The following is a 16,737-nucleotide window of genomic DNA, read 5'->3' as shown; positions in this document are numbered from 1 at the left end:
GGAAAGTGATTTCCCGGAAACTGTTTTCTAGGAAACAAACATGGCCTAAGTTAGAAATTATATTATTATAAGTAAAATCAAAACGTGGGAAAAAAATATGGATGGTCGACAATGTGTTCTTTCCAATTTGTCCCTGCTAAAACAAAGTAAATGCCTAACTATTAAGGGGTATTTTTGTCATTTCACAGGAGCATTAGTCTCTCAAGGTTGCTTAAGGAGTATTTTTATTTTTTTATGCATAATAAAAAAATTAAATTACTTCTAAAAATAATATCTACTTACTTATACCTTTTAATTATATTATTTGGTAACAATTTTAGTCAAGTTAACTTAAGATCAAGTTTCAAGGGCAAGATTAAAAAAAAAAACTCATTGTCACAATAAATATAAAATGCCCATTAGTCTTAGAATGTGTTTATTTAAGGTGCGCCATGCAATGCGTCTTGCTGACTATGAAATCGTCACAGAAACCCAGTTTCATGGTTGATGTTGAAATCTTCAACGCGCATAGACTACTGCAGAATCATAAATTATTGAGCAAAATTCAGTCACTGTCGATTTAGGAATGATAACTGGAACCCATTTTTATGACAAACACTGAAATCTTTAGCACCCATAAATTATTATAGAATCAGAAATCATTAATGAAAACTGTGTCGTTGCTGACTCAACAATCATAACTAGAATCCACTTCTACGGTCGACGTTAAAATCTTTAACGTGCATAGACTACTGCAGAAACAGAAATCATTGACCACAATTGAGTCACAAAAAATATAAGGCCATGTTTGTTTCCCGGAAAACAGTTTCCAGGAAACTTCCAAATGTTTCTGTGTTTGTTTGTCATTAGAAAAGTTGGTCAACGGAAAACATTTTCCGGTCAACAAAAAACACTTTCCAGTCAACGGAAAACACTTTCTGGTCAACGGAAAACACTTTCTGGCCAACGAAAATATTTTTTAGTCAAAAAAAATTTGGCTTGGTTTTCAGGAAAGTGTTTTCCTTTTTAGCTGTATTTGTTTTCCGGAAAGTGGTTTCCGGGAAAACACTTTCCAAACTTTCTTGTGTTTGTTTTTCAGAAAGTGGTTTCTGGGAAATCACTTTACAAACTTTCTTGTGTTTAACTTTCTTGTGTTTATTTGCTGTTAGGAAAGTTGGTAAACGGAAAACACTTTCCAGTCAAAGGAAAATTTGGCTTGATTTTCAGGAAAGTGTTTTCTTGAAAAATTGGGAGGAAAACACTTTCCGGAAGTTGTGAAAAGTTTAAAAATGTCATTATTTGCTGATTATATCAAATTTGATCCTCAAACTTTTGATTGCTATATATATTTTGATTTTCCATAACATAACCAAACACTGGAAAGTGTTTTCCAGTTCATTTTCCATAACACTACCAAACATCGGAAAATACTTTACTTTTCTGGAATTAACTGTTCAAAAGGAAACAACTTTCCTGCGAACAAACGGAGTTCACCTCACAATGAAACATAAATTTTATGTTTTTGAAGCATAACACATTAAACAAATATATTCATATTCTTAATATGTGTTTGAGATAAAAATGTGGTAAGGTATATTTATGTTTTTTTAATCTAACCTATAGAACAAACAATAAAAAACACGTATTTTTTTACTTTGTTTCTACCTGCATTTGCTTCCTAGGTCCAAATCTCATCTTTGGAATTCACATAAACAAAGGGCTACTGCCAGATCATCAATGGAGGCAGAGTATAGGGCCCTTTCCAGAGCAGGATCTGAAACAATTTGGTTATTGTCCCTATGTCAGGAACTCGGCCTCCCTATCTGTTCGCCACCAACATTACTCTGTGACAACTTGGGTGCTACTGAACTTAGTCTTAATCCAGGGCAACATTCTCGCATGAAACACCTTCAAATTGACCTGCATTTTGTCCATGATATGGTTCAAAAGGGCATGCTGGAAGTCCATCATGTTCACACTCAAGATTAGCTTGCGGATCTTCTCACCAAGCCTCTTTCTAAGCATCGCACAGAACAGTTGCGGTTTAAGATTGGTCTTGCTGACGGCAGCCCTATGTTGCGGGGGTGTATCAGAGATAATGGGGAAAATCCTGCAACAAAAAGATCCCACAATGCCAGCCAATATCCAAGCATGTAACGGTCAATTGATTGTAAGAATCAATCACGACAGTTATATCTCTCCTAGGCACAATATCAACTATATTTACTATAACAGATTTGTACTTCTTGTACACACACACACACACACACTACACTTACTGCTTGCATGAGTGGCACAATTGTAATACTTCCTGCTTGCATGAGTGGCACAATTGTAATAGGAACCATTTGATAATACATCTTCAATATCTTCATCATAGCCGAACGCTAAAATTTCTGGCAATTTAAACATAGTTTTCTCAGATTCCTGTTGCAGAAAACACTTGTGGATAAACTGTGATGACTGGAGCACAAATTTACATGTATTGATTCGTTTTTCTTCCTTTAACAGTGATGACAAACATTCATTCCAAGATGAGCTTCTGAATGTCCTTCTGGAACAGCAAAGGAGAAGAAAAATTAAGAAAACCTATTGATCCATGAATTGTGAAGACAATATTTTGTTTTTAGGGAGACAGCATGTTTTATAGAACAGATGTTAGTTGCTACCACTTCCTATCAATCATGTAAATTAGAAGAATTCTAAGGAAATCAGAAGGCTTGAAAGTAGAAGAGGAAATGTATCTCGATTTGAAAAGGTGATGTTGGCAGTGGATATCGCTCTACAACCTTTCCATTTTTGTCCACCAAGAACTTCTCCAAGTTCCACTTGATCAGGCCAACTGAAAATCCTCCAGCACTCGATTTCAGAAACTGATAAACCGGAGCTGTACTTGGTCCATCCACACCAACCTGTTGTGCAACACCTTGAGTAATTAATTGTTCTTTTTCAAAGAGACATTTTACTGACAGGAGAGAAATAATTCTGCATACCTTATCCAATATTGGAAATTCTGCTTTGTACCCGGCACAAGCAAATTATTTAATTTCAGGGTTCGATCCAGGTTCTTGCCCACCAAACTGATTGCAAAGAAAAGCCAGAATTTCAAATCCTGCAATGCAAGTAATATAATCCATGTTGCTTCGTCGATTCAACGAAAAAGAAATATTTTCACTGACATTTAAATTTTTTAAATCGATTAAAGAAAGGATACGTAGAGGCTACACAATGGTGCAGATATGGGAATATCCCTATTCCCTATAGATATTCTCTTCCTTATATTGATATGTGTCCATGAATGGTTTATTGATCTGATGATATTGTTACTGTTACAATCTTAACAAAGCCAGGAGCCAGCCTGATCTTGCAAATTTTCAATGTCCTCTGGTTGAAGGACACCAGGCGAATACAAAGTCAGAAGAGCTTTAGATGCATGACAAAACATTAGATTTCTCGTTAAAAAGGGGTAGCAGAAATTATATGTACATAACACGTATGAGACAGACAAATCCCTACTCTAATAGTACTCAAATACCAGAATTCTATCACTCCCTAGCACAAATCGGGCCGCATGTTTACATGTGTAAAGGCTTTGAGAGCCGGGAGCATGCAAGGAGATATCAAATCGAGAGAAAGATCAACACCAATTCAAATGACAGCCTCATAGCAAAGGTATTCTTAAGCTTACTAAAACAGAAATTCTTTCCACAACAATCAGGGTGCACGTACCAAAATGCCAAAAAAAACCAAATGTTTTCCTTGAAAAATATTAGCTTACCTTCAGTCTTGTACTTCTCATATAGGCGTGTGAGTTCTGAATAATTTGTTGATGCAAAACCACTGCGAGTCAGAGCAAGCACTTCCATTAAGATCTCATGTTTCAGCACAAAGTTCAGTTAAATGAAAAATCTGGTCCGTTTTACAAACATAGACATCATATATAAAACACGAACTGAATTAATCTAATCAAATAGCTACTTAAACTACATTAATTTGGTTAGTGTCATAGGATAGAAGAGAGATACATAGAACGTGTGAGATTGAAGAAAGATAACATAAAATAAATTTGTCTCATGAAGTACAGAGAGTTTCTCTTATGTCCTCATCTTCGCACAGTAACCAAACGCTAACAAACCAGATCACTAAAGAAAACATTGTTGAAGGCGAGAGTACCATTTCGAAGCAACATTAACAATCAAGAGAACTTCCCCTTAAATTTGCTTAGAGGAACACCCTTCCCATCAATATCCTGCGTAGAGTAAATGGAAGAAGTCATTCCCCACTTTACATTTCATAGGCAATTATGAATCAAAAACTTCAAATCTTACAGGCACAAACACTATATTCCAGGGGGGCAGAAACCTATAAAGAAGAAAACAATCAACTCAAAATAAGTGACCTTTGATTCTTAGACACTGTCTGCCAATACAGGCAGTCCAAAAACATGTCAAGTTCAAAATTTTCACCATTGCATGCAGCATATAATAACAATTTGGCCTGTTTCATACATAACACTTAATCTCAAAGTTCAAGTTTTATTGATGATTACGCAGCAAATATTCATCTTTCACTCTAACAATTTGACCTAATAACTGCAAGCAACACACACTCATACACACAACAAGGTCCAGTGTTTTCATCGCAGCCAAAAAAGAAGCTATTTTTCGGAACTCATAAACCCCACAAGGTAAACAACTGAATCAGTTGTTGCAACACATGAACTTTCTAAAAAGAGCTACAGCCTTCACAGTGAAATCATGACAGACTTCTCAGTAGTAGCTCTAGCAAAAACACCAAGGGAAGGAGCTTTAGAGGCAAGACCAGGAAGATTTGGAGATTGTAGAGAGAACCCATGTTGCAAAAAAGCAGATTTAGATGACACAGGTGAGGACTTGATGGCTGAGACAAAGGAAGCCATTGTTGGGCTTGTTTTATTGGACTGGATGTTCACACCGGGTAAAGATAAAGAATGGAAAGTTGCAGAGAGAGTTAAGGAAGCCATGTGTTAATGCTTGCTTAGCGGATTTTGGGAGTTGGTGAGAGTTTCGAGAGAGAGTGAGACAGGCTTATGTTTCTGTCCTCATGGAACGTGAACTGGAGGTGGAAATTGGAACTGGAACTTGGTTTCTCTGCGGGAGTGAAGTTAGTGTCCCACGTGGTCTTTCTCTGTCTTAATGTTTTTGGCAAGGGGGGCTTTGAGCGTGTCCGAACACTGTCTCTTGATATATCTAGCTTGCTTTGGTGGATGAAGAGCGGGTTTGAAATTGTTTTTTTTAAAAGAGTGTTCTATATATATATATATAGTTTTCATATGTTTATATTAAAAATAAAAATTAATAAAATTTTATTTTAATATATTTTAAAAATATTCTACATCACATTATTCTTAAATTAGATTGGGTGTTGGGTAATTTAGTTTAATTTATGTTTTTTTTAATATTATTTATTGATATTTTTTAGATATTTTTAATGTAATAAAATGAAAAATAAAAAAATTATAGAAAAGACATGCAATTTTGTTAAAAAAATATTTTTGAAGCATCTTGTGTCATGTTATTAAAATACATACTAAATTATATAAAAACTGACCTGACTAATCTAGATGAAATTTTATTTTATTTTATTAGATGATATTATTTTATTTTTTAAAAATATTAAAATAAAATCATTTTTTATTAAGTTATATTAATATAGGATAATATTTCCAATGACCTGATTTAATAATTTTGCTCATGACACTTGGATGATTAATCTAGATAATAAGATTCATGTTTCAGCGAAAGTTGAAGAGAAATGAACTTTTGGTTATTGCATCAATGGAACATGAAAGGGATTTCAAAGATATCAGTCAAGCAAAATTATTTTTTATATGTAAAAGATGATTTAAAGATACTTTAATTTTTTTTAATAATTATCTTTACAAGTAGAATAATCTACATGTCAATCAAAATTTAATTTTATTCTTAGACTTTACATTAGAAAAACTATTTTTTAAAAAATACCTTTTATTATATTATATAAAAAAATAAAAAACAATAGTACATGTTGTGCTTGGTCTACTAGTTTTTTGTGTATGGTTTCCTTCTTTTATTTTTAATTGTTTACTATAATGTTCTAAAAAATATATAAATAAATTAATAGTAAAATTTTTTTATTGAATAATTGAATAATTTTTTTAATTTTATCAATTTAATTTATTTCACTGAGTTAAGATGATAACCAGTACTTAATATATAATAAGGTAAAGTAATTAATGATTTATACCTACTAAATATCATATTTAATAGATTTAAAGACTTTTTATTATTTAAATAAATATTTTTTTTTAAAAAATAATATTTTAAAAAAAACTCTTAAATTAAAATAAATATGTAGTAAAAAGTAAAGATTATAAATTTATTTTTAAAGAATTTATGGGTCTTTACAGCTCATGAGTCTTGTTTGTTTGTAATAAAAGGAAACTATGCTGTAAACATATTTTACATTTAAAACTATATTTTAAAATATATTCAGCTTGAAAAAATATTTAATTAATATTTTTTTAGTATTTTTCAATGATTTTAATGTATTTATATAAAAATAAATATAAAAAAATATTTTAATTCATTTTTAAGTTAAAACTTTAAAAAAACACGATGCAATGATAAATATTGTTATTTAAAGTTTTTTTACTTGTAAATATATCAAAATAATATTTTTTATTTTTATAATTTATTTTTTAATATTAACACATAAAAAATAAAAAAATTAATCTAAAAAAATTATTTTTTCTAAAAACACGACAATGAGGCCTTTCACAGTTAAAAGGGTATGATGGGCCAGACAAGGACTACTTTGTATCCAAGCCCGGTAACAAGCTGTGCCTAAACAAGCCCATGACAATAATTTGTAAACTGTAATATTATTACTGTACGATGCAATTTTTTTTTTCTTTTCATATCTTAGTATTTAGGATATTCTCTCACCAATTTTATTTATTAAATCCCCGCCTTATCAAGTTTTAGACTAAAAAGCATATATAAATAAAAATGTTTTAAACAAAATATATATATTTCATGAATTTTCTAATAAGTTTCGGACATAATGTTTTTTTTTTATAAAAAATAAAAATAAAAAAATCATCAAAAATTTAAAATAAAAAAATAAAGAATAAAACGTCAAGAGCACCATTTTTTTTTTAAAATAAAATACAAAAAGAAGTAACAGCTAGGAGGAGCACCATAAAAAGGGTTTTTTCTCAGAACTCTAGCCTCCTCTTTTCTCTCTTGTAGACAGGGAGGGAAAACCACAATCCCTCTTCTCCTTACCCCTAAATTGATTAGAATAAAATCCCTCATTTCAAAACCCTATCTCTCTAAACAATTGCGGTTTAAGTTATGCAGGCAGATCAGACAACGGTGATAAGCTTGAGACCAGGAGGAGGTAGCGGTGGTGGTCCCCGTGGCACCAGATTTTCCGCCTCTCGCTTTGAGTCTGCTTCTGCTTCGCTTTCTGATGCTTCTCAATCTTTCCCTTCTTTCAAGGTACCAAAAAAGACTCAATCTATCTTTCGTATTTCATGTTCTCAGATCCGGGTTTTTGAAAGACTCAATCCTTTCATTGTTTTTGACTTTTTTTTGTGATTTCTTCTGTGTAATTACGTTAAAAGTTTGATTTTTTTTTTCTAACAAGTTTTTATTACTATTGTTTTGTTAAAAAGAAGTAACCTTTGTAGTAATGTGAAAATTGTAAGTGAGAATGTGATTAGACTGTCCAAATTCTTGGTGGGGCACTTCAGTTTTTGTGTTACCTGCTGTAAATATGGACACACAGCAATTTTTATGTGGGATTTAGGTGGGTTTTCAAGGAGTTTAGTGATGCCCATAAAGAACCTACATTACATGAAAACACCCCTTAGAGGATGCAATATGGTTGTGTTCGTCTTTTTTTAGTCTATTCTTTATCAGTGTAAGTGATTTTAGGGAAAGGAATGGAAAAGAGTAATACAGAGGAAATTAAACCACTTTCTTTTTCTTTAGATGGAAAAGAAAGGAAGGGAAGCATTGACTTTCCTTTTTGACACACAAAAGTTTTCCACCGTAGATGGGAGAAAATGAAAAAATTGACTGGATTTTGCTCATTGTATCCTTTAAACAAAAATTTTCCCTTTCTTTTCCATCAATACACAAAGAAAACTTAATTACTCTCACCTCTCTTGATCCAAACGAAATAAATTTGATTTCCCTTTTTTTCCTTAGTTTAGTTTCTTTCCTCTTCCCTGTTTTTTAGTCGTCATACAGACTGCATGTAATTGGCATGTTTGTTTCCTGGTATCTGTTTTTTCTGATATAGGATTTGTGATTGCGTTGGTAGATAGTTTAGTTTGTTGATTAGTCTTTGGGGTTTTTATTTTTATGCATTTAATTCCAATGAATTGGCTTCCTTTTTGGACATGTTTTGTAATTATTTCCATTGAAGGCTATATGAAACATGCTTTGATTTTGCTGATTGATTGCTATTTTGGAGTAGACTGGTGAATTGCGGTTTGAAGACCACGAGCGCATTCGCTACACGCGAGACCAACTGTTGCAACTTAAAGAGGTAATTGTGTGGAAGATGTTTTCTAGTCATGAGGCTGGAATATGGATATTTTTTTCTTCTTTTCTTCCTTTTCTGTTGCATTTGTTGACGTATATAATATGGAGCAACTGCTTTAGTACTTCTTCATTGAACCTATTTAATAAACGCAAATTGGTTTACATCTTAACTTTATGTTGCCACTCCTTTTTTATAGGTTGAAAATGTTCCAGAGGATATTCTGAAGATCAGACAAGAAATTGAGTCCGAGTTTGTTGGTGAGGATCAAACTTGGAGCCATACAGATGGCAGCGTAAGTTTTCAGATTATGCCTTTTCTTCATGTTCTATTTATACTGTTAGTATAGATGTCAAAACTAGGTGTTGCTGTCAAGCTGTGGCTTTTGTGATTTTCTATCCTTTTCTCTTTTCTTCTTCATTTTGGTGCCTGTGCCTGACAAGTCTTTTCTTCTCATGTTTATGTTTATAGATACTGAAAGATTATAACTTTAATAATCTATTTTTCAACTTTGTGTAGCTCCAACCTCAATCTCAGAGTCGTTACTCTGAGCCAGACAACCGTGATTGGCGTGGTAGGTCAGCAGCTTTTGGAGAGGACAGATCTCGGGAAGCAATTCGAGAAAATAAGGAGTTTTACAACCAGCAAGACCAGCTAAATTCCCAGTTTGCAAGTGCTCAAATCACTGCTAACCAACGGGTAACTTTTTAGCTAGATCATTCTGAAATTCATAGTTTGCCTGTTTATAATAATGCAGAAGGTATTAACACTGCCTGTGTGATAAAGAAATGATGTTCGTTGTCATTTTAATGCATGTTTAGCATTATTTCAATATTTATTTTGAAACAATGGTTAACATCTTGTTCAAACCAGGTAGGGCCTGCTCCTGCTCTGATCAAGGCTGAAGTGCCATGGTCAGTTCGAAGAGGCAATCTCTCTGAGGAGGAACGTGTCTTGAAGACAGTGAAAGGGTATGTGGTCGTTTAGTTGATCTGTTACTATAACATTCCACCGAGAAAAAGACCCAGATTTTTAGAGGCTTTAACCGTGGAAACAATTTTTGAATGTGGTTAATGCAACAGCTTCTTGTAGTGATTTATATTGTAACTAGTGCTGTATTTTCGGTGCAGTATATTAAACAAATTGACACCAGAGAAGTTTGATGTTCTCAAGGGGCAACTGATTGACTCTGGAATTACGACACCTGATATTTTAAAGGTTCCCATTATACATCTCTTAAGCACTTTGGATTTTCAGCACTTTTTATTTTTATAGTCGATAATAGAACTGGAGCTGTTTGTATTTCAGGGTGTTATCTCACTAATATTTGACAAGGCAGTGCTGGAGCCCACATTCTGTCCCATGTATGCTCTTTTATGCTCTGACCTTAATGAGAAGCTTCGTCCACTCCCATCTGATGAGCCTGGTGGGAAAGAAATCACTTTTAAGCGGATTCTCTTGAACAATTGCCAGGAGGCATTTGAAGGTGCTGGCAATCTGAGGGCAGAAATTAGCAAGTTGACTGGTCCTGAACAAGAAATGGAACGCAGGGATAAGGAACGATTGGTTAAGCTGCGAACTATGGGGAACATGCGCCTTATCGGGGAACTTTTGAAGCAGAAGATGGTGCCTGAAAAGATTGTCCACCATATTGTTCAGGTCCTTATTAAAACCAATTTGTTTCTCATTGTTTTTCTTTGCAGTAATTAGATTGCTGAGTGTGGGTATCTTGTGTGATGCAGGAATTATTGGGCAATGACAGTAAAACTTGCCCAGCAGAAGAAAATGTCGAGGCAATATGTCAATTTTTCAACACCATAGGCAAGCAACTGGATGAAAACCCAAAAGCTCGGCGGGTTAATGATGTTTATTTCAGCAGGTTGAAGGAGTTGACAACAAATCCACATCTTGCACCACGGTGTAGGTTCATGGTTCGTGATGTTCTTGATCTTCGGGCTAACAGCTGGGTCCCTAGACGTGAAGAGGTTAATTTTCCATGTGCTCCCTACTTTTCTTCTTTGGTTTATTGTTTTGGAGGTGGGGGCACCAGTTTTAGTTCATACTTGTTACTGATTTCTTAGAACATGTACTCATGTAGAGGATGGTAATGCTACATAGACTTCGTTTGATGTTTGTTTAAAAACTGAGTGCTTCTGTACTGAACTTTTTCTATGGCAGGTTAAAGCAAAGACCATCTCTGAAATCCATTCAGAAGCTGAGAAGAATCTCGGATTGCGTCCAGGTGCAACTGCAGTCATGAGAAATGGTCGTAATGCTACTGGGGGTGTGGGCCCTGGTGGTTTCCCCATTGGCCGACCTGGCTCGGGAGGTATGATGCCTGGAATGCCTGGGATGATGAAAATGCCTGGAATGCCTGGGCTTGATGCTGACAACTGGGAAGTTCCTCGATCCAGAGCAATGCCAAGGGGCAATAGTTTTGGCCCAACCCAGGTCGCCGGGCATGTCCCCACTTCCCTGATCAACAAATCACCACCACTTAATGCAAGACTTCTACCTCAGGGAAGTGGTGGCGTCTTAGCTGGGAAACCAAGTCTGCTATTGCAGGGCAGTGGTGCTCCTTCCCGACCTGGTTTTGGTACAAGAACTGAACCTGCAGGTCAAACTCCTAAGCCTGTTGCTCCAGCTGTGTCAGCAATTCCTTCTCCTCAGAAGCCTCTTGCTCCTACTACAAGGGTAAATCCTGATGATCTTCGCAGAAAAACCATTTCTCTGCTGGAAGAATATTTCAGTGTTCGAATTCTTGATGAAGCACTTCAATGTGTGGAGGAGTTGAAGGATACTAGTTTTCACCCTGAGGTTGCTAAAGAAGCTATTGCTCTTGCACTGGAGAAGAGCCCACCCTGTGTGGAACCTGTCATACAGCTTCTTGAATTCTTGCTCACTAAAAATGTCCTCACAGCTAGAGATATTGGAACTGGATGTCTTCTTTATGGCTCATCGTTGGATGATATTGGCATTGATTTACCCAAAGCACCAAATAACTTTGGTGAGATTCTTGGGAGCTTGGTTGTGGCTCAGGGTCTGGACTTCGAGGTGTTTAAGGAAGTTCTGAAGAAGGTGGAAGATGACAGGTTCAGGAAAGCTATATTTAGCAGTGCCATGGTGAGCATCAATTCAAACCCTTCTGGGCAAGAAGTGTTGGCAACACAGGGTTCTAGTATTCAGGCTTGTGAGAGTTTGCTCTCTTAATTAGAGCAAAATTCTCTTCGGCCTTCATGGGAAGTTGTGCAGCCTTGTGGAGCCCACGAAACCAAACCATTCCGCCCTTTTGCTTTCCATAATTCACTGAAATTCAAAGATCACCGCATTTCAGCAGCAGACCGGGAGGAACAGATAATTTAAAAGAGTTGTATATTTTCCAAGGTTTCCTCATGATCTTTGCTTGTTATGCTAGAAACGTGAAGCTTTTGTATTTCTTGAGTGCCCATTAAGTCTCTCTCATAGAGGACACTCGAGATCAACGAGTCTTTACATTTTCCAGCTTCCTAAATTTAGATTTCAAGTCATGTACCACAGTTGAAAATTTTGTTACTTTCCCATTGAAGGGGCCCAATTTTCTCCATTAATGATGTCTTTTTTCCTGTCGTTTAGCTTAAATGAATGTTCAGTTCACCTTATTCTTCGAGAATCTCTTGGTCCACAATTTCTTGCCTCACAAGTTGCCTGTCCGTTCTCTCTCCTTACAAAATCCATCAGCTCGATTGAAAGAGAGGAGGAGCAGTAAACAGGCGAAAGGAGAACGAAAGACAAAAGTTTAAACCATTGGAGATTGTTTTGTCAATGAACTCGACTGCTTCTTGCCCTCTGAAGCGGGGAAATGCAATGAGATTATCAAGAAACACATGATTAAAGGTGATGCAGTCCAGGATATGGCTACATATGTGAATCTGCAAGAACTTGGCTTTCATGCTGATAACTAGGCGTACCCTGTTTTACTCAAGCATATGGGAGTTGGTCTAGCCCATGTATTGGGTTTGCCTTGTTAGGTTGCCTTCACGTATAAAATTATAAAGTTATTATAAATATTTTATAAAGAATAGATATTAATTGAAGTTGTTGAGATTGATATATATTAATTATAATTATTTATCGTAAACTAATATATAAAACATACTTAAAATTAATATATAAATATTTGTTAAATGACATATATATTAAACTGATCCGTATAATAATTTTATATGGAGAGATCAATTGATAGAGAATGTTATGATTTGATCTTGTTATACATTGTTCTAATCAAAGGTAAGTAACAAACAAATACTGGGTATAACATGAATTATATAAAGATATTTGAGTAATTAAGAGAGTTTTCATTATCTTAGGTGAATTAAAGAAAATATTTTGTTTGTTTTCAAATAATATTGATAATAAAACTTTGCGTAAATTGAAATGAGATATGTAAAGAGTTTTAAATTTTATTTAAAAAATCAATGATTATTGTGTTGAGAACAAACATGATTTGATATAGGAGACACACTCAATGCTATAATGTTTAAATTGAAACATTATTGATGAAAAAACAATAATTACACTTAGAAATTGATTATTGAAAGGTTAAATCAAATCACTTATGACTTTTATAATATATTTGGGACCATGATAAATTACTAGATATTATGCTTGAATTTTTTAAAATATAAATGAATCAATTTTTGAATTGCTAATAAATTAATTAATTTAATTCTATTTTATTTCGAATTATGAGTTATTCTTGAGTCAATTTATTAGAGAACTTAATATGTTACACACATAAGAATTTTTAGTTAGAAATTAAAATGAGATGATTAATCAAGATGTGATTTGATTATAAATAAATTTTAAAAATTGAGGACTATAATGTAATTTATATAAAGAACTACAATTCTAGATCTAAAAAAATCAAGTAAGAACTTGATTGAATGAATTTTTAAAATTATTCTGAAATAATATATGTGATATCATATAGTAGACAATTGATATTTTATTATTTATAGGGTTTTCAGGTTTTTCTATACATAAAATATTATGCCTTTTATTTTTTTTGTGTACTAAATTGTACAATACAAAACACCTAATAAACATAAAAATCAACAAAAAAAAAGAGTTAGAATTTAAAGTCATAATAGTCTATATTTTCTAAAAAAAATTATGAGATTTTTTATTGGTAATTTATGTGGATTGCTGTTAAAGGTCAAATACTTAAATGGTTTGTAGTTTGCTGCAATGAAGCTTTAAAGTAATCATTTAAAGCTGAAAGTAAATATGATGATCTTTGATTAATCTTTATATAAACTCTAAATAACTTTAAATATTCTTGAAATTCCTAAAAAAAATTAAATTTATTATTAACTCAACATGCTCTCCATGGCCGGACAATAAAATCTGGTTTCTCCAGCAATGTTTTCGTCCAGACTGATGCTTGTGAATTGTTTGAGAAGATGCCAGTCAAAGATGTGAGTGCTTGGGATTCCATTTTAGATGCACATGCTTCTACTGATCATCAGATGGATGAAGCACTGAATGTGTTCAATTCCATGCCTTTAAAGGACCTCTCATCTTTCAGTATCTTGATCCCATGGTACCCAGGCATCGGAAAGACAGTGTCTGCGAGAAGCATCTTCGATTCATTGCAGAGAAAGATACTGTCCAATGGAAGTCAAAAATATCAGCATATATCCAAGGTGAAGATATGGACAGAGCTTGTGCTTTGTTCAAGGAAATGCCAGCAAAGAACATCATCACATGGAATACAAATTGCTTGCCTGATTATCTTAGTGTGTAACTGGTGTTCTATCTGCTTGTGCTCATTTAGGGTCCCTGGAAAAAGGATTTGAAGTACAAATATAAGCCACTAATAACGGACCTGCATCATCAAGTCCCCATGTAACCCCAAAAAGCCATCCTGGGTGCTTCTCTTAGTGCCTGTATAGTTCATCAAGATCTTGAAACTGGTGAGAGAGTTCTAAAGATTGTCTCTTCCAGGGCTAATTACCATGGTGACGGGGAGCTTTGGATGTTCTGTAACTTGTATGCGTCATGTAGTCAATGGGAAGAAGCAAAGAAATGGAGAGAGATGCGGGAAGCAGAGACATTGTTAAAACTGCTGGATTCAGCTTATGATTGAAGATTCCATTGGTCTACACAAGCCCACATATCTGGGATTATTTCTCACTTCCTGCAACATTGTAGTTTTTCAGTCTCTAAATTTGGACAGCCTGCCCTACCTGCTTTACTAGAATACGCTTGTGGAGAGTTTTAGCATCATCAACTGTTCTATTCCTTTCCTGCCGAAGTAAACAAGATGCACTGTGTTATTCTCAGACTTGGTGACTCAAGTAACTCTGAATCCAATCCCCGATGGCCTTGAACAGCGCTAAGCCTCATAATTGAACTCAAGAACTCTTCCCGTTTGGGAATGAATGGAGTTTCCGAAAATTTTGAAAATTTTCTTTTAAAATTAAATTTTTATATTTTTCAATTATTTTAATGTACCATACTAAAAATAATTTTATAAAAATAAAAAAAATATTATTTTAATGTATTTTCAGATTAAAAATATCTTAAAAAATAATTATTACTATAATTTCAAACTCTTTTTATTTCATTAACAAAACGTTTAGGCCTCCATTTCAAAGAAAAGTCAGTTAAAATAAAGCTCAAATCAGGTAGGCAATTGTAAAGCACAGTTCTCATTTTTGCCTTGTTTGCTGAGGATCTTCCACAAATTGACTCCAGAAAATAAAAATAGTGAGAAATGATATTATATACATGCTCCATACCAACCAAACCATGAATTCATTGTAGCAACAAATAATAATGTTAGGATGTAGTATGCCAATTATATATTAGGTTAAAATTGTTCTGATATGAGTTTTCATATGTAAAATAAATAAATAAATAATTATTTTAGCTTTTAAAAAATTAAAAATTATAATATTATGTGTGGAATCTAATAAAAAAACGAAAAACTACCATTATACAAATACGAAACTATATCTAAAATTAATATGAGTTCTGTTAATGATTTTATTTTGATTTTAAATTTTGAATTAATTGTTTTAGGTATTTTTAAATTATTTTAATGTGTTGATAATAAAAATAAAAAATAAATATTTAAATATATTTTAAAATAAAAATACTTCAAAAAAACATTTATCACATTCTCAAACACTAAAAAATAACTACAAGTAACATTGAATTTATATAGACATCCTTTATCTTTGTGGTCATGCTATGATGCGGTTAGAATTCTAAGTTGTTTTTTAATATAAAAAATAATTATAATGTGGATGTATTTTCCTGTATTATGATTTTTTAATAAAAAATATTATTCTTGTATTATAAAATAAATTAATAAATATATGAATTAATAAATAAAAAAGTTGTTAATATTATTTAAATATTAAAATGAAAAGCTAATCTTCATAGTGTGTGTGTATATATTACCTCAACTTTCCTTTTTATTTTATATGTTTTTATTCATTTTATTTTCGAAGCAAATTGTGCATTGCTATTAACAAAGGATTTACATTTTTACAAATGTGTTATCCAAATATAATTAATTTATTTTAACTATAAAAGGAGAAAAACTGAAGACAAATTATACTAGTCTCCTTGAAACATTATAAAACTATAAATAACATGTAAACTAATTAAAAATAAAATCAAACCATATAATTTTTTTTTAAAAAGAGAGGGCATTAATCAATAATTAAATAAACAAAATAAATATATATATATATATATATATATATAAAGTCTAGATGATAGACCTAACTAGCTAGGCTCACAAAGGCCTACCATCAAGCAACCTTGGCAATTGTTTTCATAGGAAGAGACAAAGCGGTGTATGTTTTAGGTTTTTTTACACATGCAGCATGTTGCTTGCTAGATTAAATTAATAAATAAAAATATAGCTTATAGACATGATTACCACATGCTAATGCTGACATACATTTCACATTCCTTCCACTCTAATGCTGACAAGACATGATTACCACATGCTTATCAACCTCAACAGTACAAACTGTAAACAATAGTAAATCAAGGCAAAGGTCCCGTCTTTGATCTTCCAAACTAATCAAATCCTTTTTATATAAATGTAGGGAGGGAGGGAGGGAGGGAGTCCTTTCTTCCTTTCTTTATTATTTATTCCTTCCAAGTACTCGAGAAGATACCATC

The 16,737-nt window shown here is 33.2% G+C and overlaps 1 protein-coding gene and 1 pseudogene across 1 annotated transcript; one reads left to right on the top strand and one right to left on the bottom strand.

The window, feature by feature from the left end:
• Positions 1–2,421: 2,421 nt before the first annotated feature.
• LOC105134113 (phospholipid hydroperoxide glutathione peroxidase 1, chloroplastic-like) lies at positions 2,422–5,223 on the bottom strand (annotated as a pseudogene).
• Positions 5,224–7,193: 1,970 nt separating this feature from the next.
• LOC105134112 (eukaryotic translation initiation factor isoform 4G-1-like) lies at positions 7,194–12,171 on the top strand. Its single transcript, XM_011038399.1, has 9 exons — positions 7,194–7,502; positions 8,488–8,559; positions 8,753–8,848; positions 9,073–9,252; positions 9,427–9,524; positions 9,684–9,771; positions 9,862–10,212; positions 10,296–10,538; positions 10,732–12,171. The coding sequence occupies exons 1-9, from the start codon at positions 7,356–7,358 to the stop codon at positions 11,761–11,763; spliced, it is 2,307 nt and encodes a 768-aa protein (XP_011036701.1). The 5' UTR covers positions 7,194–7,355; the 3' UTR covers positions 11,764–12,171.
• Positions 12,172–16,737: the final 4,566 nt, after the last annotated feature.

The sequence above is a fragment of the Populus euphratica genome, unplaced genomic scaffold, assembly GCF_000495115.2.
Source record: "Populus euphratica unplaced genomic scaffold, PopEup_1.0 scaffold40.1, whole genome shotgun sequence".
In the NCBI taxonomy this organism is placed as follows: Eukaryota; Viridiplantae; Streptophyta; class Magnoliopsida; order Malpighiales; family Salicaceae; genus Populus; species Populus euphratica.
The sequence above is the reverse complement of the archived record's forward strand: the minus strand, read 5'-3'. Positions and strand labels throughout refer to the sequence as shown.